Source organism: Podarcis erhardii (genome assembly GCF_964252035.2).
Source record: "Podarcis erhardii genome assembly, chromosome: 3".
Classification (NCBI taxonomy): domain Eukaryota; kingdom Metazoa; phylum Chordata; class Lepidosauria; order Squamata; family Lacertidae; genus Podarcis; species Podarcis erhardii.
Window position 1 is genome coordinate 81006668 of NC_138507.1, and position 26444 is coordinate 81033111.

At 41.5% G+C, this 26444-nt stretch overlaps 1 protein-coding gene across 5 annotated transcripts in view; it reads left to right on the forward strand.

Annotated features, from left to right (window-relative positions):
* KIF26B (kinesin family member 26B) overlaps positions 1–26444 on the forward strand; it is a 283873-nt gene that overhangs the window by 216141 nt on the left and 41288 nt on the right. For all 5 annotated transcript variants that reach the window (XM_081857638.1, XM_081857639.1, XM_081857641.1 and 2 more), the window contains 5 exons: positions 1653–1859; positions 2734–2827; positions 3839–4101; positions 5913–6096; positions 9333–9492. In XM_081857638.1, the coding sequence (XP_081713764.1) occupies positions 1653–1859; positions 2734–2827; positions 3839–4101; positions 5913–6096; positions 9333–9492 (908 nt within the window). The remainder of the gene's footprint in view (positions 1–1652; positions 1860–2733; positions 2828–3838; positions 4102–5912; positions 6097–9332; positions 9493–26444) is intronic.

Here is a 26444-nt window from a genome sequence, read left to right on the forward strand (position 1 = left end):
AGCTTCTTTTGTGTGAAAATGTATGTAAGTCATAAGAAGATATAGATTTTATTGCACCATTCAATTTTGCGGCTGCTCTCAGCAGAAATTTATGCTCCTTTCTGTTATTTAAAGCAGTGGCAATGAGGAATTACAAAGCCTACTCTTCATTAACCTCCAATAAGTCTGTTCCTATAGTCAGCAATTGCCATTACATTGATAGACTGCTAATATAGCTTGATAGCTCTGCTCTGCCTCTGTCTCCATGGACAGTGGACTCCTGCCTGCCCCCTCCCCATGCAATGCGTGTCCAATAAAATGTGCCAAAATGACTGATGGGACAAGTAGTTCACAAAGACACACTGCTCAAAATGAAAGTGCTCCAGCCTTATGTATTACATAAGCAACTATATAATCCCAAAATGAAATTTTGCCGTGTGGGTTAGAGCTGCAAATACTGCTGACCGAGATCACTGAAGCCTCCATTTCTGATATGCTTAATATATTCCTACACCAAGACAGTAGCCTAAGTAGATTGCGAGTGGACTTCAAAATTCTTGACGGAGCTTGAGGACTGAAAAGATCAGAAATAATAAGAATTATAGATTGAGTTCTGCTTTGTGGTATAACCCAGGTGTAACTCTGCTGGGATCAATAACAAGAAACATAAAACATTTAAAGACATCTCATAAAATTCAATGAGCCTTACGCAAACCGGTGCCAAGAGAAAGCTTCCCATGTGGCAATGTGGGATTTTGTTTGCTTCATATATGAAGAAGAAACAAAAAACAAAAAACCCCAGAGAATATACTGCATGGATTTCTTTTAAACAACCCTCTTGGTGTGACCTGTCTTCTAATGTATTAATAAATCCCAGCAAGAGGGACATATTTTGATCTCACATGGTAGTGAACCAAAGAGATTAAGAGGAGCTATTCAATCTTATTTTCTACAGCATTTGTTGCAGAAGGTACACCTATCGAAAAAGAGTTTGGGGGATTTTCCCCTCCCTTGATGCAAAACAAATGCAACACAAGCTAATAGGGCCACTTCCTGGAAATAACGCTTGCATTGAATATTCTCAAGTTTCCATTTTTGGTTGAAAATGACTAAGAGTGGTACAAATTTGTCTTAACAGTTCAACCCTATACACTGAGTTCAAAGGAACTTACTCTCTAGTGAGTGAGTATAGGATTGCATTCTTTGAAAAAGCATTGAGTGTATAAAAATTCAGCTTTTTAAAAATAAAAATTCCTGTTCAGTACAGTTTTCCTTCCTGTCTGTTACTTCTTTCTCCATGGATAAGTCACCTGGCAATCTCAGCCAATTAGGAACCTCATTATGAATGACATCACAGTGGTACATTACGAATCAAATTGGTTATTTGATGCATCAGGGAGAGCACATGAAGGAAACTGAGCATGAGGGCAATGCTTCACTCATTTGATACATTGGTGATCTCATTGGAGTGAGTGCAATGCGTGATATCACAAGAAACGTTCAGTTAACAGAATTTTGTTCCAAACCAGCCTTCATCCAAAACTTCGTATTTTATCACTTTCATACAAAGCACTCCAGAGTCTAATTATAGTTGCTGCTGATATTTGTATATATAGCCTAATGAAATGTGTGAGATTTCTCCTTCCCTGATCCCACCCTTTGTTTGCTTATAGGTGAAGGTCATGGTCCGCATTTGTTCTACCTTGGCCAGGGACTCCTCTGAATCAAGCTCCTTCTTAAAGGTTGATCCTCGTAAGAAGCAAATTACTCTGTATGACCCATTGTCCTGCGGAGGCCAGAATGCCTTCCAAAAAAGGAGCAGTCAAGTGCCACCCAAGATGTTTGCGTTTGATGCCGTTTTCCCTCAAGACGCATCTCAGGTAGGCAAACTGTGATGGGGATAATGTTCAAAGAATTGCATTACTGTTATTCAGAAGCTTCATTATATATTAATATCAGGTTGAGAATGAATTTCTTTTGTAATGTATATAGTAAATGTTAAAACCTTACCCAGTCCAAAATGTCTAGCCTGACTTATTCCAAAACAAGTGTGTGGGTATGTGTGTGTATGGAGCAAAACAGATCAATACTGGTAAGGTCCTATCAGTATGTAAAATTCAACCGCTTCAGGTTTTAGCCTGCCTGCTAGGTTTTGTGGTTCATAGCTGCCAAAACTTTCCTTGTGCCCTCAAAGGAAAGTGTCCTTTGATATCCTTGTGTCCATTGATATCAGCATGACAGGGTTCTTTCTGTCCGTAGACAACCTTCTTTCTCCTTGGCTATCTGTTTGAGTATGTACCTCAAGCATCTCTCAGTTTTGCAGTCTTATAATGCTTACTAATTTATCAGTTCACATTAGTAGTTATAGTCATAATGAGAAGGCTATGATCTTTTCTGTAAAACACCTGCCCCAAATTGTAATGTAGTATCTAAAAAATCTGCACCAGAAAAATGAGGTAGGAGATAGGATAATATTCTGTTGCTTATAATTTTTTTTTTTTTGGGGGGGGGGGATTTAGCAGAAACCAGTCATCTCCTGGTTTGAAGCTGTTTTAACCCTCATCATATTTTTCCTATAGATTTTGTTAAACTATTATAACAAAAATTGTTTCAAGTATATAGATAAAAATAAAACCTATAAACTATTATTAACAACAACAAATCTAACCTAGTTTTCTTTAAGCAAGATATTGATAATCCCATTTATATTCACATTTCCTCATGAATATATAATCTTCTTCTCCATTATAACAGGCCGAAGTATGTGCAGGAACGGTAGCTGAAGTGATCCAGTCTGTGGTGAATGGTGCTGATGGATGTGTATTTTGTTTTGGACACACCAAACTAGGTTAGTAAGTTTCATATTCAAAGGACAATGTAGAAGGAATTTGTCAGCTATAACCTCCTGTAACTTGTTTCCTTCAATATATCAGTCACTCTTGTATTTCCTGTGATTTTGATGTATTCCCTGAATACCTAACAGTGACCAGGTTGGGGGTATGTGTCATTCTCCACCTCATTTGCTCCTCACCATTGGTTTAAAATCATGATGATTAGATGAAGGAAGTAGCCACTTTTAAATTCCATGGGGTGCTTATGGTTGAACACTAGTGGCCAGTATTAGTTTGAGAAAATGGTATCCATTCAAGATAATGAATGTTTATAATAATAAAAACTGCACTTACAGATCAATCAGCTTATAACCATATTATTTCAAAACCTTCTCATTGTCATGGTTGACAGCATCTAAAGGTCTACCACTTGAATGGATATACTATTCGGAAATTTTATCTCTAGTATTATTTAACTTGGGATTGTAAATTTTGTGTGGATGGACTCTGTTTGTATGTTGATTCATATTTCCTATACATGAAAATGAAAACAGTGAGCCTTACTTGCAGTTTTACAATTAAATGTAGGTTGTATCATGCCCAGTTTTACCAACAGAAGACTGAGGTACAAAAAGGAAATTGAAAAGTTAATAGAATATCCATTCAATAGCTACAACTACTTTTCAAGTGTATTCCAAATCAAAGGGCGGAATCCAACAAAGCGCTAAGTCTCTTGTTCAATCAGTGCAAGTTCTGCACCTTCCTTCCCCTGCATGTACCCTAAATCTGTTCTAGGTGGTCCCCAAACCCTTAGGAACAGATTTGGAGAGGGCATGAAGCATGCATGGGGGGAGGAGAAGTGATGTTGGGCAACCATTGACTGGACACAGTTGTGAATACCACTGAACAACACATTATTGCAGATCAGGATGTGCAATATTTTAAGATCACTCATAGGGTTCCTTTCTTCACATTTTCTGTTTGCAGTCATTATATTATCTTCCTTTTCTCTACTCCATTCCAAACAGGAAAATCCTACACGATGATTGGAAAGGATGATTCCATGCAGAACCTTGGCATAATCCCTTGCGCCATATCCTGGCTGTTTAAGTTGATTAATGAACGGAAAGAGAAGACAGGAGCCCGGTTCTCTGTCCGAATCTCAGCAGTGGAAGTGTGGGGAAAAGAAGAAAACCTGAGAGACTTGCTGTCAGAGGTGGCAACAGGCAGCTTGCAAGACGGCCAGTCTCCTGGGGTCTACCTTTGTGAGGACCCAATTTGTGGCATGCAGGTGAATACAAAACTCTTTTAAGTTATGACATATACCAAGTGGTGTCATGTTTTTACTACAATGGGTTCAATTTAAAAAAAAACAAAACCACACCCAACAACTCTAAGCACAAACTTTTTCTGACTTGGAAGTGTTAACTCTCAGGCACACAAGAAACTTTATGACCTGCAGCTGCAGGGGCCATCTGCTCTCCTGGCCTAAATATTTGCGCCTTTGGCATAACTTGATGTTGAGCAGAGACCTCTGTTTGCTATAAAATGTGAAAGGATTCAGATCAAACAAAATTTGTCTCCTTCCTATAATAATTTCTCCAATGTATAACAACACACTAAAATATTTACAATATTGCACAAATAGCTGGAGGCCAATAATATGGCTGTTTATATCTTCACAAACTACATTATTTATAGTACTAGGCTTAGTAATGTTGTAGGAAGTATTAATAGCTACTTATTAATTGCTGCCAAGCTGTGAATGGGAGCCCTGGCCAAGCCAAGAACAACTCCCAGTGTTCTTCGGATAGGAACACCCAACTGGTTTAAAAAAACAACACAACACTTCCTGGCCATGTTGAAAGATACATGAGCTGCAGTAGCCGTTTGACTCCCTGCCCCTCCTTTAAATTATGGCTAAATCCTCTAGGCACCCTTGCTGGCAGGAGTTCCTTGTAGACCTCACATCTGAAACAAAATACCTACTGTTCTGAGCATACAGTGACTACTGCCCTTATGGTGTGGGATTTTACCTTGCACTGAATGTGTTGGAGAGATTTCCACCAAAAGAGGAAGAGAGAAAGTAAACATTAATTATACTCAGAAATCCTGAAAACACAAAGGGCCACACAGACTTCATTCGGGGTTTCAGTTAACTTGTGCAGTCCATAGAGAATCATGCCAAAAAATCGTTCAAAGCTTTATTCAGTGCCTGCAGAAAATATAAAGTTGCCCCTTTTACTACACATCAGACTTCAGTTTATTGGCAAGCATGTATGATAACTAAGCAGTCTTGTTTGAAGCACTTGAAGGACAAGTTAGAATTCTGATTAGGGATGGAGATGATCTTGAGCATGGCCAATGGTCATGGGTGTTGGGAGTTGTCGTCTAGCAACATCTCAACAGCCACAGGTTTTCCACTTCTGTTCTAACAGAACATACACATGTCCTGACATTATGATGCTCCATGTTTCCCCACTCTGCATAAGGGGCAGCAAATGATGTGCAGCAGGGATAGAGGAAAGCAGGATTGATTGATCTCAGGGGAAATAGAAATTATATCCACAGCTGTCATTTTAAGCAGGAACCATGTGTTTACTATCACACCTAGTTTGGACTTGGCAGAAGGTTTTGAGAAAGCAGATCTGCAAAGCAACTGTTAAGGGTCGGGGGGGGGGGAGTGTCTTACATTGTCTGTTACAAGACATCCAGCCTCTCAACATATTTACTGAAAAGAACAGGGAAGTGTGGAGGTAGGCTTGCTTGATGGTAACCTTGAAGGCAGATGGAAGCTAAAGTGTCAGTGACCAAAACCAGCCTAACTGGGTCTGAGAAACAGAAACCAGATCCAAAGGAGGACACCAGGTTCAGCATCACAGATCTAGAGTGAAACACCTTGCTTCTTCGTTTTTGGGTTTTTGTTCATGTGGAGGCATTCCACTATGGGGATTCTCTTTTGCCAAAGATGTTCTGCAAAGCAGGATGTTCCCTAATCTAGAGCATGCTGTATTTGGGTGGTGCTAACAGAAAGTACCTTGCCAGTACTGGATCTCAATAAGCACATTTTATGTGGTTTGTATCCTGTCGGTTGCCTTGCAGCTGCAGAATCAAAGTGAACTCCGAGCTCCTACTGCAGAGAAAGCTGCCTTCTTCCTCGATGCAGCCATTGCCTCGCGTCGTAGCAGCCAGCAAGATTGCCGGGAGGAAGATCACAAGAATTCTCATATGCTCTTCACTCTGCACATCTACCAGTACCGAATGGAGAAGAGTGGGAAAGGGGGAAGTAAGTCCCACTGTTTCCCTATCTTTTTCTAAGATATGCGTATACTGTTGTCGTTTAAATGACTATGCATCTCCAGTGGCACCCTTGTAAATGTCCACGTATGAATATGCAAGGCAGTTCCATCAAACTGGGTGCACAATGCTGAATGCACAGCTCCTGGTGAATACGAGCTATGCACCTGAGCCATGCAGCAGGGCACTGGTACTGACTCCTGCAAAGATGTCAGTGATCATCCAGGGCTATAAGGGATCAATTAATACAATATCCTTGAACCTGGTCTTGTGGTGTAAGCTTTCGAGTACCAGAGTTATGGGCTGGTGACAGTCCGCCCCCATCAGCAGTCTAGCTGCAGAGTTTCCAATACATGAACCACTGTGGCCACACTATGTCATGAAATGTCTGTTCAGACGTGTCACTTTACCCTATAAATCTCCAAACTCTGCATTGGCTCATAAGGCTAAGTAACTCTTCTCCAACTGAAAAACTTTTCTCCCTGCCCTGCAACTGCCTCCCCTTTCCTCTGTTTACTTGTTTGCGACCTGCTGCCTGTCTCCCAGACGACTACTTGACTGCGCCAAAACTAAAAGCACAACCAAAGACATCTCTCTACTGGCAGCATTAAAATAGGGGCATTAATTTAGTAGATCTAATAAACGAAATCCTCTCTCTTACCATCAAGGGTGGCTTCCTTATTCGCTCGGGAACTTGAAAAGCCACTATTTCCTTTATGGGTATCATTAAATGATTGAACCATTTAATCCCAAAGGTTAGCAATTTTTGTATTATGTCAGTTTGAATTGCTACGTCTGATGCCTTCTAATAGGAGTTTGAATGAATATTTTTGTTGTTAATAGTTCTTTGGATTGTTTTTGATTCAGAAAATTATCCAGTACAAATACATACATGCATGGGTGATAGCCAGCATTAGTCATACACAACGTAGACCTGCTGATTTTTATAAATCAGTTGAATACACCCACCATAAATATAAACACAGTATCATAGTACACATACAATGTACATGAATCAAAGTGTCCAAACATATCATACAACTGAAATCTTTTTTTGTATGTATTATAGTAATAGAATTGCCAGACAGAACTTAACTCACATTGGGCTTATTGATCTTCCCCCCTTCAGGGAAAAGGAGGACTATGGATGCGCAATCTTTTAGGAATGAGAATGGCCTGCTTTAAGGAGATTGCCATTAAAGTCATGTAATTTTCTATGTTTTTTATGTGTGTGCGTGCACACACACTTTGTAATTACTTTCTAATGCAATTAAATGAAGAAATCCTATCATTTTCTCAAAGCTTGATAAATTATATCAAAGAAAAGTCCCCCTGGGTTGCATTCATATTCCACCTCTGGGAGACCTATTGAGCTGGCTAGAGCCCAAGATAAGCTCTGATCTAGTCTAAAGTTAGTTGCGATTAGGCCCCCTTAATTTCTTTTTAAAATGCTGCTCAGTTACATTTTTAGTATAAAATAGAAATAAATAAATAAAATGTTGTAGAACGGCTGGAAGCAGAATCTTATCTATCTAACAATCAATAAATAGGTGCCAGTTCTTCAAAAATGTTAGTGGGTGATATCCAATTTAATTCATACTCAAAGCAGACCTACTGAAATTAATGGACTTAATTAATGGACTCAGACTAAGAATAACCTTGGATATCACCCAGGGTTATTAGAAAAATTAGAAAAACTTCCATTTCTTAGTGTAACATGTTCACTTAATTGCAACATTTGTACTACACGCCATGCTCTCAAAAAACAATTAGTTTATTGAGAATCTAGTAGTCTGAGGGCAGGGCTAGACGTTACAAAATTGGCCACTAACATTATAAGCAAAGCCTAATCTCCCAGCCAATGTTCTGTAATCTGCAATCCAAGGAAACAACTCTTTATATTCAAGATGGCAAACCAATGCTGGTGTACAAAACCTTGAACTCACAGTCCATATGCTACCAAATCAAGGTCAAGGTTCTTGTATAAATTTACAAGGCACTTGACAACTTCGGTCCAGGATACACTAAGAACCACCTGATTCCTTATATCCCTGCCCAGTTATTGAGGTCTTTGGGGGAGTCACTATTAGTGGCCACCCCCATGACTCGGACACATGGCTCATATGTGTTCAGTATAGTAGGCCCAATTTTGTGGTACTCCTTCCTGACTGAGATCAAACAGGCCCCCTCCCGGTTGAACTTTGGGGAGACCTTTTTCATTTCAGCAAGCATTTTAAGCAAGTTTTCAGATTTTATAGTTAATTTAAATTGATTTTATCTTTATTTTATCTTTTGTAAACTTACTGTATCCCACTTAGAGGCTATGATGTTAAGCAGTGTATAAATTGTTAAAATTAATAAATAAAACATCATGCTTCAGTGAACCTAACATCTACCTTTCTTTCCTTTGTACATTGAAACAGCAAAATTTAGTTTATCAGCTACATTAAATTTCTAAGTATTTCTCAAATGCTTTTTGTGTGTATACGCTGCACAAATAATGACATCATGGAAATTTGTTGAATAATGCCCTTTCACGCTCACATTAGATGGCACTCTATTTCTGAGCATATAACATGTTGAACACCAGCCTCTTTAAGTAGTGGGTCAGCATTTCCAACAATACTTTTATGAAACATTCAGAAGCCAGACATTTTTGAACTGAGGAATATCAAGTGGTAATGGTCTTTAGCTTTTTAAGAAGTGAAAATTAAAAAAACTGCCTGTCTTATCAGGCAGTGTCTCTTGTGTTATTTTTTTTAAGCATATGTGGAATTCAAGCACATATATTAAAAGAGGCAATAACAGAGGAAGATGAAGTACTGTATAAAAACAACAGGCAATTTCACTTGCCTACATATGCAAGAATGGAGGAGTTGGGAATAGTCACAAGAAAGGGTTGAGAGGAATGAGTTTAACTCTTATGTTTGTTATTGCTTTAATGCAGGCTTCTTTGTTTTTGTTGTCTCTACTCAGTAGGTTATAAAGATCATTAATTTCTCTCTCTCTCTCTCTCTCTCTCTCTCTCTCTCTCTCTCTCTCTGTGTGTGTGTGTGTGTGTGTGTATCTCCAGTCTTAAAACCCATTGGTTTCAAGGGACCTTATTCCCAGGAAACCACATATCGTATTCCAGAGTTTATATATTCCAACACCATACTTACATTAACCTATGAGAATCAGAAAGCTGGCTCTTAATATCCCTCTCTCTCATTTCTTCTCTAACAGTGTCAGGAGGCCGTAGCCGCTTACACCTCATCGACCTGGGCAGCTGTGTTAAACCCCTCAGCAAAAATCGTGAAGGAGGCTCTGGACTTTGTCTTTCATTGTCTGCACTGGGCAATGTGATCCTAGCCCTAGTCAATGGCAGCAAGCACATTCCATACAAGTAAGTGATCTCTCACTGTGTCAGCTCTCTCTCTGTGTATTGTTGGCATCCATGGGTCTCAAGAGACAATGGAAGAGTGTGCCATTGGGGGTAAAGTCAAACTGTTGGAGTGTTACAGCATCTGCTGAGGCTGTAGAGGCCATTAGAGGGGAGAGTAGTGTATCGTTCCAAAATATATTCATTAATATCCTCAGCTCTGTTCAAGAAGTGGCAGGGGAAATAATTATAAAAATCAGTAGGGCAGTACGTGGTTGCATATTATCTGTCAGCTATTCTAAGCAGCAGAGAAGGTTCATTTTGGAGACTTGGCTTTCCAATACCAAGAGAGATTTACTAAGTCTCATACAATAATCTTTTGGGTGCTTATTGCCCATAAGTAGTAAGGATCACCTTCAAGTGATTAGGTATTCTGTAGAAACTTTTTATAATTTGGAAGAGAGCTGAGTCTCTTTTCTTTCAAGTGTGAAATGACAAACACAGGTATGTGTGAGGCAGTGGGATACAAATTTTTCATAAATGTTGTTGGCTTATTGGCAGGGCCTAGATTTGCTTCATCTTGTTTGTCAGCCAGAGCTGCTGCAGAAATTTGATCTTTTTGCTTATGATGCTGATGCAACTTTTATGATACAAAGCTATAAACAGCAAACAGCACATACAGAATAATAACATTGAATATTGAACAGAAGACCCTTTTCTAGTCCCATATTGCTAATTTATTTACTTATTTATTTATTTCATAAAGTTTATACATGATTTGACTGTAATGAAACCCTCAAAACAGTAATAACAAGAAGTGAACCCCACAAGTACCAAATTATATGTTAACATTTATCATAATTTCTATTCATGATCTTGCCCACTATTAATTTTCCAAATTGAACATACTTTTCGGGATAAATGGGGTCTCATTGTATTATTTTTGTAGCATAAGAAATAAAATCATTCCACACAACAAAATGTTGTGGTTTCAGTAGCCCTTTGAAGTTAAAAACAATACCTCTAGATTAGGCTTTTGATAATATCAGTTGAAACATCTCTGTAATATCTGCATGTTTTTCCCCCTCTGAGCCTGAAAAAAGGCAGGCTGAAGAAAATGTGTGTGTGTGTGTGTGAGAGAGAGAGAGAGAGAGAGAGAGCGCGCGTGAGCGGGGTGGCGTACACAATTAGGCTAAACCTATCAGAACATTGATGTTGTTTAAGTTGTAAACAGCTGTTTTTCTGGACAGGGAGAAAAGCACCACCCAAAATGTCTTCCACTCCTCATGCTGGCATATCTCTTGTTGCTGTGATTCACAGCTGTTATTCTACACTTCTTCTGGGTTTCTGCAGACATACAGGTGCCAGAACACTTGTTCATGTTTGCATCTATCTCATGAAAAGAAACACAAAGCTTTCTCTCAGTGAGCTGTTACGGAATCTATTCCCAAAAGAAACATTTGGCCTGCTAATATGGCTTGCTAGCCATCGTAAAGAAGCAGTCCCAAGGATATACTTTAGAGCACACAGAGCTTGAGATACAGTGCCCAGTGTTGACTTCACTGAAGTGGTGGGAAACCTGCAAAGCGCTTTACATTAACTGGAGCCTATACCATAGCTGTCAAGCGTCCCTTATTTGAAGGGACAGTCCCTTATTCCAGCGCCATGTCCCGCTGCTGTCCCTTATTGATGGATGTCCCTTAAATGATGTCCCTTAAATTTCAAAGGAAGCAGCTCCTCTCCCTCCCTCCCTGCCGGCCAGGGAGGAGGGAGGCTCCAACTGTGTTGCTTGGCTGCGTTGCTCACCCAATAAGAAGTCTAAGAACGACTGGGGGGTGGAGCTTGCATGCCTTGTGCTGATCAAATCGGCTGCATTGCCTGGGGACTCGCCTTTGCTCAGCGCTTCCCAGCGGAGAGGTGACGGTGGTTTTCCTTGAGGCTTAATTTGGCTGCTGGCTGGGCTTTCTGCCTTTGGCTCAAAGGGGCTCAGAAGTTGAACATACCTATGCTGAGTGCTCGGATCGGAATCGGATGGCTACATCATCGACTGCCCACTCACCCTTGCCGGCGAAAAGGTCTGTCTGGAGCGGGGGCACATGGTGGGGGGAAAGGAAAGGAGATCTCGTGGGTGGGGGGCTTTTGAATTTGTTTTGGAGGCTCCTTCGATTGACTTATGGAGGAAAAGAAAGGAGCTGGTTGACTAAAATGGTGGGTGACTGGCAATCTCGTGGCGAGGGGGGGAAGCTGTGTCTGTGTGTGGCTAGTTAATGCAAGCTGAGGGAGTTTTTGAATGCTGGACGCCATTTTGTTGCACCTGCTGCAAACTTTGCAGTGCAAAGCCAGGCCGGGGAGCCATCTTAAGTTGAGGCTGCATAGGCCTTGTGGTGCATGTGATTCAGATTCTATTCAATTGAACCTGTGGTTACAAAGTTGGTTGGACAGTGTTCTCGAAGCTACCAGCATGAGTTTGACCAGACTGCAGGAGGACAGGAAGACTGGAGTGCCTGGAACAGGTGAGGCTGCAGGTCCCTTATTTTGGCTGTTGATCCCTTATTTTCAAGGCTGCTGGTCCCTTATTTTCAAATCTGTAAGTTGACAGATATGGCCTATACACTCTTTGCACTGGTTCCCCGATTGCACTTGTAGCCCCATGAAAATGTTGCAAACATTTGTGTCACCTTTTCTTTCTCCAAACCTTTATTGGGCATTACAGATACAGACCATCTTAAAGCATCCATATACTATACCAGACACACACAAAGAAATATAGTATCAGAAATTTTCATTGGAGTGTCTTCCCGCTAAACCAAGGGTAGGCAACCGAAGGCCCATGGGCCGGATGCGGCCCAATTGCCTTCTCAATCCGGCCCACGGATGGTCTGGGAATCAACTTGTTTTTTCATGAGTAGAATGTAGTATGGGGAATATGGCCCCTGGTCCCATCACCTCTTGGCAAATAGAAGGGAAAGAAATGGAGGTGGTGAGAGATTTTACTTTCTTGGGCTCCATGATCACTGCAGATGGTGACAGCAGTCACGAAATTAAAAGACGCCTGCTTCTTGGGAGAAAAACAATGACAAACCTAGACAGCATCTTAAAAAGCAGAGACATTACCTTGCCAACAAAGGTCCATATAGTTAAAGCTATGGTTGTCCCAGTAGTGATGTATGGAAGTGAGAGCTGGACCATAAAGAAGGCTGATCGCCGAAGAATTGATGCTTTTGAATTATGGTGCTGGAGGAGACTCTTGAGAGTCCCATGGACTGCAAGAAGATCAAACCTCTCCATTCTTAAGGAAATCAGCCCTGAGTGCTCACTGGAAGGGCAGATCGTGAAGCTGAGGCTCCAATACTTTGGCCACCTCATGAGAAGAGAAGATTCCCTGGAAAAGACCCTGATGTTGGGAAAGATGGAGGGCACAAGGAGAAGGGGATGACAGAGGACGAGATGGTTGGACAGTGTTCTTGAAGCTACCAGCATGAGTTTGACCAAACTGCGGGAGGGAGTGGAAGACAGGAGTGCCTGACGTGCTCTGGTCCATGGGGTTACAAAGAGTCGGACATGATTAAATGACTAAACAACAACAACAACATATATATATATATAGAGAGAGAGAGAGAGAGAGAGAGAGTTGTTGCTTTTTCATGTCAGCTCCTAAGATGGCGCCAATGTAGGACGTGCTTATCAGAGCTTTGCAAAATTCCTTTTAATTACAAGATGGGGGGGGGGTTGCCTTGCTGCCCCCCTTCTTGTTCCCTTTTTATTCTTTTGTTGAAAGCAATGTTATTTTATATGTTCTATCTGTTCGGGCAACCCCAGCGTTGTAAATTAGTTTTAACGAAACCCAACTGTCTTGTAGCCACAACCTGGGTTTCCTGTCGGCTAGAACTTATTTTAAGGACTTTTAACCTTCACAACCTTTTAATCTTTTAAAGCCCTTTTAAACTCCTCTGATCCCCCTAAACCTTTCAAATATTTTAAACAAACCGAGGGAGAGGAAGAATTGCCATTGCTGAAGAGACTACATCAAAGGAAAATTCTGCTTGGTTTGGGGTTTTTTAATCTCTTTAGCCTCCTTTCTATCTCTTTGCCACCCACAAGTTAGCTATAGACCTATCTGGACTGGAACTCTACCATTGACCCAAAAGTAAGGCCCTGTTGATATACAAAGAATCCCAGAAATGAGAAGAGCAAAAAGACCTAGGTGTCCCGATATGGACAATGATACAGGGCCTTTAGCACTCAAGCAGAATAACTTGGACGATTACCTTTTGCCTCACAAAGAGCCTATATCTCCTCTAAAAAAATCCCTCTAACTCTCTGCACAGAAACAACTGAGGAGACACTTTCTGGACTTAATGAGAAGGATAAGGCCATTACTACCCTAATTGTGGCACAAAGGCTCATTTGTGTCACCACTGAGGGTCGTTGAGAATAGTGGGAGATTGCATTGCACACTCTTCCCACTGCTAGTGGTCAGGTTTGGGGCAGAGAAAAGTAGAACATTATTCATCCTCCTTCACATAGGACAGCCTTCTATTTGAAGAAATCCTCTATTTGAAAACTGCCCAGTCCAAGACTAATTTATGCATCAAGAATCAAGGGTCTGGAAGTTGGCCACCAATAGTTTAGCACCTGGACGTCAAACTGATGAGGTACACAGGTCACCTCATCACAGTCCTCTGCACTATGGTGAGATGCACTATATTTATGTTTCATTATAACCATTATTTCAAAAATTGTATCTGTCCCTATGAATTAACATATGCAAACTTTATGCAAATCTGCGGCCAGTTTTTTTGCAGTGTGTGAGATGTAAGTGGCCACTGTGAGGAAAAGGAGGAGGAGAGGGGGCAGGAAGGGCTCATGGGTGGTTAGGAGTTGAGCTTGGACCCCCAAGGAGTGAGTCTGGGTGTGATTTGGAACCTAGAGGTTCAAATTCAGAGGATTCACTTTTCCTGCACACATTTCAAATCAGTACATTGCCTCATTTATTGACATGAACGAGGAAGCCTGCTCTAGGTATAACCTATACAAACATTTACATCATGAAGCTTTATCAATAAAGGGTCCATTGTTTCTATACCAAGCTCTAAAAAAAATCCCCACTAACTTCAAGAGAAGATTAAAAAAAAAATGCAGTCTGTCATAACTAAGCTTTACAGAACTTAGTTAAGGCAGTAATGAGAAGATTTTTACTAAGATATGTGTGGAAATGGTTGCTGCTGCTTTGTTTCTCTAAATGTGTTATATTATCTGTGTCTGATTTCTAAGATGAATGGGTCTCTGCGGTCCTCAAATGAATGCACATTTGCACAAATTCCAGATACTAGTTTATACAGCTTAGTGTTAAAAAAAGAAAAGAAAAGATGCTCGTTGCTAGGCAGCAGTGGTGATAATTCATGGTAATGCTGTTTTGGAAATAATCATTTTATACAGCATAATGGCTTTTGGAATGCAAGAGATGCGTTTAAAAAAGTGTAAGAATTTATGAATCCTTTACTAAATAGCATCAGTTTAAATTTATTCTAGTGCATGAATCTTTATTCTGGAGATGCATTTGAATCCTTTTGCATTTTTTACCCCTAGTAGTACCTATCAACATGGTTTGGGACTACATTGGGGTGCATTTCTATAAGCAAACTATAGAGGAACGGCATGTATTTTTCATCTTGTGGTGCAATACTCTGTAAAAATGGATTGCAGCACAGAAGAGGTGGTAGACCTCAGGCCCAGGGGCCAGGTTCAGGCTCTCCCTCTATGTGAGGTACCTTCTCTTCCTGTTCAAGCCAAGTGGTTCAGGCTTAGAAAGTGGATGGATTTGCTTGCAGGCTCTTGGTTGGAACATTATTACACATAGGAAGGTGCATAGAAAATCCATTCCAACAGGATACATAGGAAGAATTGTATGTCTAGTGGCATTTTGTTTGAGTAACATTTGATCCTATGATGCTTTGAAGTTCTGCTGAGTTAAAAATGATGTCAGGCAGGAGATGTAGTTAAGGAAAAGAAATGAAAAGAGGGGAAACTGCTTTACTACTCTTGTGCTATCGCCTGTGTGCTTGGAAAGAGGTTTGTCGGGTCACAGAATATGTGATGTTGTGCCTGTCAGTGCACTAGAAGCACTTGGCTCTCCTCACAGCTGCCCATATCAAAACTGCAGTTTTGAGCATCTCCCTAGACCAGCAGTTCTCAACCTGTGGGTCCCCAGATGTTGTTGGACTACAACTCCCATCATCCCTGACCCACAGGTTGAGAAAGGCTGCCCTAGACAGTGTAGGGTTCTCAGGCTTTTGAACAGCCCCACCTATCCACACCGACTATTGAGCCCTTCCAGGAAGACACAGAAAATGCTTCTAACTTGGGCTGAGATTTTGTTAAACAAGTATTCTCCCTGGCTCTAGGACCTTTTGGTGCATCCTTTGGTTTTCTCGTTCTTCTTCTGTGACTCCTAATGTTGCTCCTCTGCTCTGACACTCGGCTTCAGTGGGGGAGGAAGTGGGGTGCGGCGGGTGTGGGCTGGTCTGGGTGTCATCACTGGGGGGGTGACAAAATGAGAAAAATCTGAGTTTAAAAAATAAAAATTGGGCTCATGAAACTTTTTAGTTCAGTCAACAAACACAATGAAATGTGACTGGCACTGGGTGCCACACTGTGGGGGCGGCACTTACCGTGGGGCCTGCAGCATGCCTGAGCCACACGTCTCTCCTGGGAGTGATGTGGTGGCTTGAGCGCCTGCAGGCTCGGCGCTGCCTGAATCGGTAGCGTGGAGCTTGCGTCTGCCTGCTGCTTCTCCCTCAGCCACCCTACAGCTGAGGGGAGGCTGCGGAGAGGCTCCACGCAGTCGCCCCACCCCCATGGGCGGCTCGCCCTGCCCCCAGCTGCAGGATGTGTGCACCACACCAGCACCTGAGCGGCTAGCTACACCGCTGCTTGGCTTGATCCCTTGACTCTGACCCCCTGACATGGCACCTAACTCTTGAGACCTGGCGCCCTCCTCTCTGACTGCTTCCAAAAGCTCAGCCATGTGGAAAACAAGCTAGAGAATACATTGTGCCTTGCAAGGTTACTTTTCAACTCTCCAAACTCTGCATTTGATATTCATAGTAAAGCTGAAATATTCGAATCAAACCTTCAGTTTATTTGTGTGAAGCAGCCATTTTTTCTCTTTTCAGCGCCAGGAGAACATTTCTAAAATATCGTGTTCCCTTCTGGGTATGTCTGAATAGGAATGATGTTGACAAATTGGAAAGGATTCAAAGGAGAGAAATAAGCATGATTAAAGGTCTGAGGGGATTGATTGATTTATGAGCAATGAGTACAAGAACTAAAGCTTCCTTGCTTTGGAAAAAAAAAAGAACGACTAAAGAAGATATGTGAACAGTTATAAGATTTTCAAGGGTAGCAACACAGAGGACGGAATCATTATTTGTATGTCTGCAAGTGGAATCCATTTGGGATGAAGGAACAGAAACAAATAAAGCAAAGGGAAATAAACTGTCAACAGAGAATGATTGCACCTGAAGGTCAGCTTTAGAGATGCAGAATTTTCCATGTTATAGCCACAACAAATTATTCAATGCCCTATTTCTAAATTTAGTCTCTCTTAATAGTGTATGCTGACCTAAAGGCGAGCTGAGGTTGATTAAATATACCTCAGAAGGTGCTAGACTCTCCTTCATTGGGTTTTTAAAAACAGATGTTGGCTGGCCCTTGGTCAGGTATCCTGTAGCTTTGATTCCTTCATTGCAGGGGGTTGCAAGAGATGACCCTTGGGGTGCCTTCCAACGGCACAATTACACGAGTCTGTGAAATATCTGTAAATTTCATTGGTAGAATATTTTGAATAGGGACAGGTTTTACTATAAACTACTGAGTTGTTGCAAACAGAAACCAAGAGTTAATCCTTTGATTGTTATTTTAAATGAAGCAATCTGCAGGGTTTGCCAGCTTTCCAACCCTGCCAGTCCATCCTCTGCTTGCTCTTCCCATTACTTCTGTCCATTCTCCTGGCACAAAAAGTATGTTTAAAGGAATGGACCTATTTTTCACTTGTCTATAGGTTGTTTGGATTATTTTTCATGGCTGTTTTTTTACTGAATTGGTTTATAGCCAATTTCTTAGAACATTCCATGATATAGTAGCCAAATCAAACCCATTAAACTGGAAACATTCCCACTCCCTTAATTTGCCCCCAGTGAGAGATTTATACCACTGGGGATGTTTATATGGTGATTAACAGTGCTATAAGAAAGAAACTTCATTTGAAACTTGGCAAAGCTGCCTTTTATAATGCCTTATATGAGTCTCCTATGCAACCACTTTAGTCAAATCCTACGTTTATATTTCCCATCTGGAATAATTTCCCTACATGCTACATAATTCTTCAGTTGGGCAGGCATAATGATTACAGAACTCAAAAACTGTTCTTTTGAAAACAGGTATGATGTCTTAGGCATTTTAGTCATGTGCAGGAAACCCAATGGGCAGGCAACTACCTGTTTTCTGTGAAGTTTAAATTTCAGCACAAATGTCAGTATGTAAAAGGGAGTGACGTTCCTGCCAAACTACAATCCACCTCCTGTCAAGAATCACTTTTCATGACAAACAACGATGCCTCCTTGTAAGTATGGTTGGTCATCTTGTTTGGCACTACAATTCCTTTTGTGTTCCATGTTTTTCAGTTGTATGTTTTATCACAATAGTAATAAGCAAAAACATGCTTTACATTTTTCCCCCCATTCAGGAGCTGCATTAAGCATGTGGGCACAGAAACCTTCTGACCCCAAGACACCTTTGGGGCCAACCTGAAGGCACTTCTCAAGACAACTTTCCAGGTGCCTAAGGGTGCCACCAAACCTTATCTACCTCATAACTTCTTGCACCTACCTACCAATGGGGCCAATTAACCTATTTCATGACTACCACCCACTATATACAACCATCACACATCAGCAGGGAGTAGGTGAAAACTTCTGATAGCAAAGCCAATCAGCTGACAAACAAAACATTCCTACTCTGTCCTCTAAATGCTAATCAGCCACTGCCTGCACTGCTTGTAGGGTCAGAAGTGGTGGTAGCCCAATGAATGAAGAGGTCAGGGGCAGAAAGGGCTTAAGTAGCCCACCTTGGTCCTACCCTCTCCCTAGCATTGGTGCAGCAAGTGACTGCGCATTGAAGCCTTTTGTCAGACCTCCCTCATTCCCCTGTGCGGCTGCAAAAGCCACTTGCCACCACAGCCGCTTCTAGAGCAGCAGGCATAGGAAAGTGATAGCTTGCATAGGTGAATGTGCCATTACATAACAGGCAGATGTTTTATATCGACACAAATCATCTGCATGGCAGTTTTTAATGAAGTGTCCAGTCAAGTGTAGAGGAATCAAATTACGGAGACACGTTTGTGTGAACCTGCTCTCTCTGTGTTGCTTAATGACATAACATGGATGGTGGAAAATGCTAAATTATTTACTTGTATTGGTTTTTAAATTTTCTGTGGCATTTTTCTTTCCAAGGAAATTCAAAACAGCTAGAAGGACAGATAGTTGAAAATATGATCAAAGAATACTAACAAAAAGACCACAGCACATTCTGTGTTCTGCATTTTATCAGCTGCATGAGTTGCATTGTTGTGATTTAGTGTCACCTATCCATGCTCCTTGATCTGTACTAATTCGTCATAAATTTTCATTCCAATTGACAGGAGCTACTGTTCTTTGTGCCATTTACTTACAATGGCTGTGTTAAGTTATAAGGAGCACTACTTCAATTTAACATACTTCTCTCTTCACAACTCTGTTAGACAAGGAACATGGCCATTTTCTTGGCATCTCCTATATCAAGAGTCCCAATGGTTTTTAACATTGCTCAGTCTCTTCTACCACATGACATAAATCAAAGTATTCTGCTGATCTGTTAGCCTTTTCACAGGAGGGCAGGGGACAACTGGCAAAAGTTAATCTGACTGTCAGTGGTTACTGTAAAGACACTAGACCTCCTTGTTGTGTATTTGTTTAAAGCATAATTTGCTTATTTTATTTTTTAAGTGATGCTGCCAAATTTGCTGTGGTTCAAGATTTGTTTGGCATGTGACTTTGTAGTTCTTAGTCTTATCCCAAATAGAGTGCCATTTCCCCCTAAATTATTTTCCGGCAGGATTTAGCATAATCTAGGCCTAAAAAAACTTGCTCCCTGGCTCTTTTTTTTGTACCCTTTCTAGTTACCTGGTGGCTGCCTCAATAGCAGTAGTGGATAGAGAGATCTAGAGATATCTAGAAACATTCTGGGATATGCTTTCCCCAGGAATTCTGGGAGATGAAATTGTTTTCCCATGGTCCCGTCACCTAGGATGCTAACATTCCAGGCACCAGAGGAGGAGAAGTAGGGGGCTTCTCAATCCTTAAATCTCTTATGCTGTAGACACTGCCATGCCTGGAAAGTGGTCAGTGATGTCATCTGGAGTGCAATAGGGTTTCCAAATATGGAATTGGGTTCCAGAACAACCAATTTTCCTCCCTAACCTTGAGGAAGGTCTGCACGTCACTATCATTTTAAATTATATTGGATTAAATTCGTATTTCAGTCTTTTAATCATTGCCCAGCATAGGACACATTCCTGGCTGTTTGGCCGGATCTAAATTCTAGAAATAAATGAATGAAACCTAGTTCCTGCCACCAACCACACTTCTTCAGTCCCTGTCCATGTATTCCCATTAAGTTTGTTTTCAAACATGGCTTTGAAGGCCTTTTAAAAGGAAAGCTAATCTGCAATAACATCTCTCCCTTATCAGTCTCTACAGCCACAGCAGGCACTGTAACTCTCCAATGGTTTGGCTTTACCCCTGAAGGATCACTGTTCCATTGTCTCTCAAGACAGAGGCCAAGAAGTTGCAGAATTAATTTATACGTTACCTTTCAGAACATGGATAAACCCAGTCCAGAAGATCTACTAATTAATAAGTGACAATTTCATGAAACCTCGAGAATGCTCTTTAATTTAGCTTTAAAACCGTGTTTTCCTACTCTTGTTCTTAAAGTATTTAACATCTAATAGGAAAGAAATGGAGAGGGAATACTGCTGAAGCAGCAGTCTCTTGAGAACATTGTTTTCAGTATATGAAGCTCTTTGTGACTTATATAGTTCTACAATACAAGGGTGAATCATGTATTGGAACCACATTTTGAAATGATCTTAATTAAGGCTTTGTCTGGGATGTAATATTCTTTGATGTAGTAGTTCTTTGAAATTCTGCTTGTAGCAAGTTTCATTTTTTGCTTTGTGCTTTTAGGTTTTCTTTTCTTTTCAGGGAGTCAGAGGGCACTTTGGATCCAGTAATTTGGCGGACTTGTTAGAAAGAAAATACTCCTGTCAAAGAGCTAACTAAATTCAAAAAATGTGACTAAGAGAATCAATCACTCATCATAACTCTGCAACCCATCCATTGGTCTTGCTTGTGGCAACTGTTGACATCAGTTGAGGACTACAGTAACACCCACCTCAAAGACTACTTTGTCTAGACACGTTGACAAACTTGGGAAAATGAAGATCATGGCTGCTTTTGGTTCATCTTTCTTTTTCTTTGTTTTCAATGTAGCTAGAGACATTACTGGATTTCACACTAGTGAGGCAGTAGGATGGCTACTGCATAACCACTTAAGTGAGAAATGTTCAGGTGTGTCATCATACTATGGTTCCAGAGGGAAAAGTTGTATTTAGCTATATCTTGCTGTCACGAGAGCCTTCACGTGCCAGTTTTATTATTATGGTGGTTCAAGAAAAGAGCACAATGGATAGGGGAAGCAACTGTTCCGACTTCTCAGTTAATCTTAGAGCTCTACAAATAGGCAGAGTGAAATGGCCACCTCAGCAGTGGATGCTTGGGCTGGGTGGCAATGACTAGGTGTTGGAAAATAGTAAAATGATCTATGCTCCCTAAACTAGCTTGCTGTCTTCAGGTGTAGGTGTGATTGTGGATGCTATTGCAATACCACTGTGGTCAGCTGATCCTCAGCTGTATGTGAGATTAAGGAAGCCCATTTGTCCTTTACCCCAGGCAGCAGAAGGTGATGGGCAACCCCTGATAGAATTGTAGAGCTGCAATGCAGGAATCTCAGCTAAAGCATCCATGACAGATGACTATCCTTCCTTGGAGGTTTTTAAGCAGAGGATGGAGAGTCTTCAACCTCCCAAGGGAGTCCACCCCACTGTTGAATAGAGACTCCCAAGGGAGTCCACCCCACTTACTTACTGGCAGAATTTTCTTCTCAATGTTTAGTCGGAATCTCCTTTCTTGTAACTTTTCATTGGATTGAGCCCTGTCTTCCAGGGCAGGAGAAAAGAAGCTTGCTCCATCTTCCATAAGACAGCCCTTTAGATATTTGAAGATGGCTATCACATCTCCTCTCAGTTTCCTCTCTACAAAGCTAAACATACCCAACTCCCTCAACCGTTCCTCATAAGGTTTGGTTTCCAGACCCTTGATCATCTTGGTCACCCTCCTCTGCATACATTCCAGCTTGTCAATATCCTTCCTAAATTGTGGCACCCAGAACTGGGCACAGTATTCCAAGTGTGGTCTGACCAAGTCAGAATAGAGTGGTACTATTACTTCCCTTGATCTGGACACTATACTTCTTCCACTTTTTGGTGAAATATGGCTATCATATGCTTCTTCCTCCTCTGGAGAGTGGCAGGAATAGTTCTGTACACTGTACCTGCTAAAGCCACCTCAGAGTGTTCTGTGGTCTACAACTGCTGTTGTTGCTCCTCTGGCCTTGAATTGGAAAATAGATTGCTGGCAGAGTAGAAGATTTGGGCCTCTAATCTGGGCATATTTCTTCAAGCATCTGCATTCGTAGATGGTACCCAAATACCTCCCCTTTGTTAGAGCATAAAGTAGATAAAAATTCAGGTCTTGGCCTGGAAAGGGGAGGATGTTTTTCATTTGACAGTCTTAAGCCCTAAGCACCATTACATAAATAAAACTAGCAGAACTCTACATTTTTAGAACCTAGCCTTGCTGCGGGAGAGTTTCTCCCGCAAGTTCCAAAGATCACAGAAGCCCTCTCTACAGTAACTTGAAGCACAGCTTTTAGCATGGCTGCCCCAGTTATGTGAATAGGATTCCTGTCAAGATGAAATAAGCGCCTGGTATCTACACTTTCTGGAAACAATTGAAGACAGCATTGTTCTGACAGGCTTTCCCAGCTGGAAAAATGGGTCTTTACCACAAGTGTTTTTAGCTTTGTTTAAAATCTACTTGCTGTTTTTGTATTCCTAAACTGGTTTTAATTATATTTGTTGTACATTGCCTTGCAACAGTCGTTTAGAATGCAGCTAATAAATCATTGATGGCGACGATGATAGTTTACAGAAGGGGTGAGTGATGACCTCATCACTATCAACATTCAAAAGGGTAAAACCATCACCGACAGCAGTGAAGCCAGAATGGCACTCCTTTGGGGATGTTCCTTCCATGTGACTTTGGCATGATATAAAGAGATGTTACCCGCCATGTGCTTCCACTAGTTTCTATGAGGTTACAAAGGATAAAAATCAGGTGATTAAATTGTTTCTCTTGTGTGTGATCATAAACCCACTTAAAGTGATTAAGTAGATGCTGTCAAAAGGAGCTGTTGTTGTACACTGTTGCAAGAGGCATGCATCACATGGGAAAAATAAGTAAACCTGAACTATTGGAAGATGTTAGCAAAAGCCATCATGTATTATACTCTCCAAACAGTCATTTAGTTATTGATTTTATTTATTTAGTGTTCATTGGAGAACTTGCTATCTTTCAGAATTAATTGGATATAAAGCTAAAGGAATGCTGAGCCTACCAGCACAATTGGACTGCACAAAAGTCTCAGGAAATCAGTGTACAACTTAACACACGTGTTACGACTTGTCAGTGGTGAGATGTAATTATGTGGAGGTAATGATTCCCCTGTAACTTATCGCTAAACAAACATCTATAAAGCAGTTCACTTGATCTCATTCTCTGATCATCAGGGATAGACTTGCCTAGTGCACCTACCTTTCTGTAAATATATATAGATATCCCTGAAGCTCTTACATGACTTGAATTGTAGAATTAGTGCAAGAATAGAATCTTAATGTTTGGTATACTTTGGATTCTCAGTTGCTGGAGACAAAGAACAGGACACAGTACCCCCTCTTTTCCCCATCCATGCCCTGCTACTGCCCCACAGGTAGAGAGGGCAAGTGGCATTGGCTGCTCCAAGCTTCCTCTCCCCACCTGCTCACCCACTTGTGTTGGGTGGCCTAGTGATTGCATCAACAGAAAGAGCGGTGATAATCACTCATCTGCCCTCTTCTGGCTGGCACTGACAGCTGTGCTTTCTGCTGCTACAGATTGCATGCCCTCTTGCTCACTGGTAGAGTGGAAAGAGTGCCAGAAATTTGTCCTGTGTTTCTTAAAAAAGCAACAACCCCAAAACTATTCTCCATCAATTAATGAGAAAATAAATTGCCTTCAAAAATTATCAAAAAGAGAAGAGTTCAGTGAAATTATCATGGTTGGGTGCTTACCTTACTTTACCTTACTTGAGACAAGAGGCATTTTTGAGTGTCTTTTGTATTACTCTGCCAATCAGTCCTTTGGTGGGCTGCACTCTGCAGTCTTCCCAGGTGCTTTCCTTGCCAAAAAACCCTATGACATCCACAACTGGGCTTTCCTGTGAGCACAAGAAAGCAGGGAAGATGCTAACTGTGCACCTGCAAGCTGGTCATTCTTGGCTTTTAAGTGAAGTCTTTTTATTTTAACAGGCATCAGTTTTCAAAGCTTTCCCCCCATAAGACTCAAGGAAGGACTCCTCTTAAAAACAAAACCAGAGAGTGTGTCAATCTCAGACATTTGGTAGCCAGCCAGCCTCCCTGCCTTCCTATGACTCAATTAAAGCTTCGGAGAAGGCACTGTGAGGTAACTCTTTGTGTCCTGAACCCCAACGTACCTGGAGACCCGTCCAGCTGGTGTATACAGTTCCTAGGGCAAATGCTAGCAAGTAGTACAGCAATCTGACAGGTCAGGAAACACAGTCCAGGTTCAATATAGCAAGCCAAACCCATAGTCCCAACAGTCAAGCCAGGTTCCCACCTCTGCAGCCTATCCAGGGTCAGGGAATCTGAAGTTCAGTCCTGAAAAGCACAATTGACATCCTATGCCCTTTAAAAATGTGTTTGGGATGTTATTGGGTTGTTGTTTTAATTTTCATTATGTACTTCACGGTTTTATATTCTGATTTTATCCTGTTAACTGCCCTGAGACTTGCAGGCACAGGGTAGTACAGTGGTACCTCGGGTTACATACGCTTCAGGTTACAGACTCCGCTAACCCAGAAATATTACCTTCTGGGTAAGAACATTGCTTCAGAATGAGAACAGAAATCATGCAGTGGCAGCGCAGCGGCAGCAGGAGGCCCTATTAGCTAAAGTGGTGCTTCAGGTTAAGAACAGACCTCCAGAATGAATTAAATTCTTAACCTGAGGTACCTCTGTAAATCAATTCAATAAATAAATGATATAAATAAATTGTGGTACCCTCAGGATACCCAAGCCACAGTCCCTCAACATGGGAAGTTGAGCAGACACAGCACCTCAGCTCTGCTTCCCTATTGTACTTTGTATGCTGATTGCAGCATCTGGGCTTGATGAGGCATGTGACCCTGAGCCTAATCCAGCTGAGAAATCACACCCCTCCTTCCAGAGCTAGTGAGCCCCCCTGGCCTGCTAGGAAGCTGGGCTATGGGCTCTTGCCTGCCTCAGCCTCCTAGAGTGTACCTTCCTCTGCTCCCTATGCCTCAGAGCCTGCGATGTTCATGGAGACGGGGGCTCTTCTGGCTCTGGTAATGGATCCTGCTCTTCTGGTTCCTGTGCACTGACTCCCATCCCCTTCTGTTGCCCTGTGAGTACTTTCTGTGCCCCCAACCTCTCCTCCTCCATTCCCAGCTTGCCCTGATGTGTACCAGTCATGGCTACACCCTTCTTTGGGATCCTCTTCCTCCTCCCCGTCGTCTTCTCGGGACACTTCTGAAGAAATTCAAAAGTGCCCTGAGAAGAAGGCAGAAAAATAGAAGCCCATTTTGCAGGGGAAGTAAACTTCTGAGAAGCTAGAGGACAGGCTTCAGTACGGCACTAACACAAACCTCCCAGGACAGTACTGTTGAGTGAATATTGGCTGTTGCTCTGACCCACACTCATTGCTCGTTCTTTGCTTGCCCACTTGAGCAGGTGATCAATCAGTGGCAGAAGCAACTAATTCAATTGACTGTGTTCTGTGCAGACAGGCAAGCAGGAAGGGGACCCAATCCTAGAGAGAGAGGACAGGTAGTAGTGGCACCTGCTGTCCCCCTCCCCCCAAGAGGACCAAATAATATATTCTTAAGGTACACAATACAGTTCAACTGCTGAAGCTAAAGGGATCAGTTTTTGAGAAACGTCCGGATAAGAGACAAACTAAGAACCATATGTAAGCTACCATGTTTTTCTTGGAGGAGGAATGGTGTACAAATGTGACAAATATACCTTTTATTTCATGTAAAAATGAACATTCAAAAAAAACAAGTATAACTCTCAGTACTAGTTGATGGTGGCTTTCACCAACTTGCTGAGCTATAAGCTTTCTTGGGCATCTACCAGGCCACAGTTTGAAACAGATGAACTTTTGATCTGAACAGCAAGGCATGTTTTAATACTTTCTAATCCACTCTTGATATAATCTTTTGCAATCTGTTGACTCTGCACTCCTGGAACATTAGATTCACAATAAGCTTCTTGAACTCTTATGGCTTGCTCAGGTAAAAATTTAAGAGAGTGGCAATCTTGCCAAATGCTTTTTGGGAATTCCTTCTCCTAGTTTTCAAAAGTTAGAGTAATCTTTGGAACTTCAATGCCACACATCTTATGAAAGTATCATAGTAAGTGAAGAAAAATTACTTGCTTTTTAAGGAGAATGAAATTC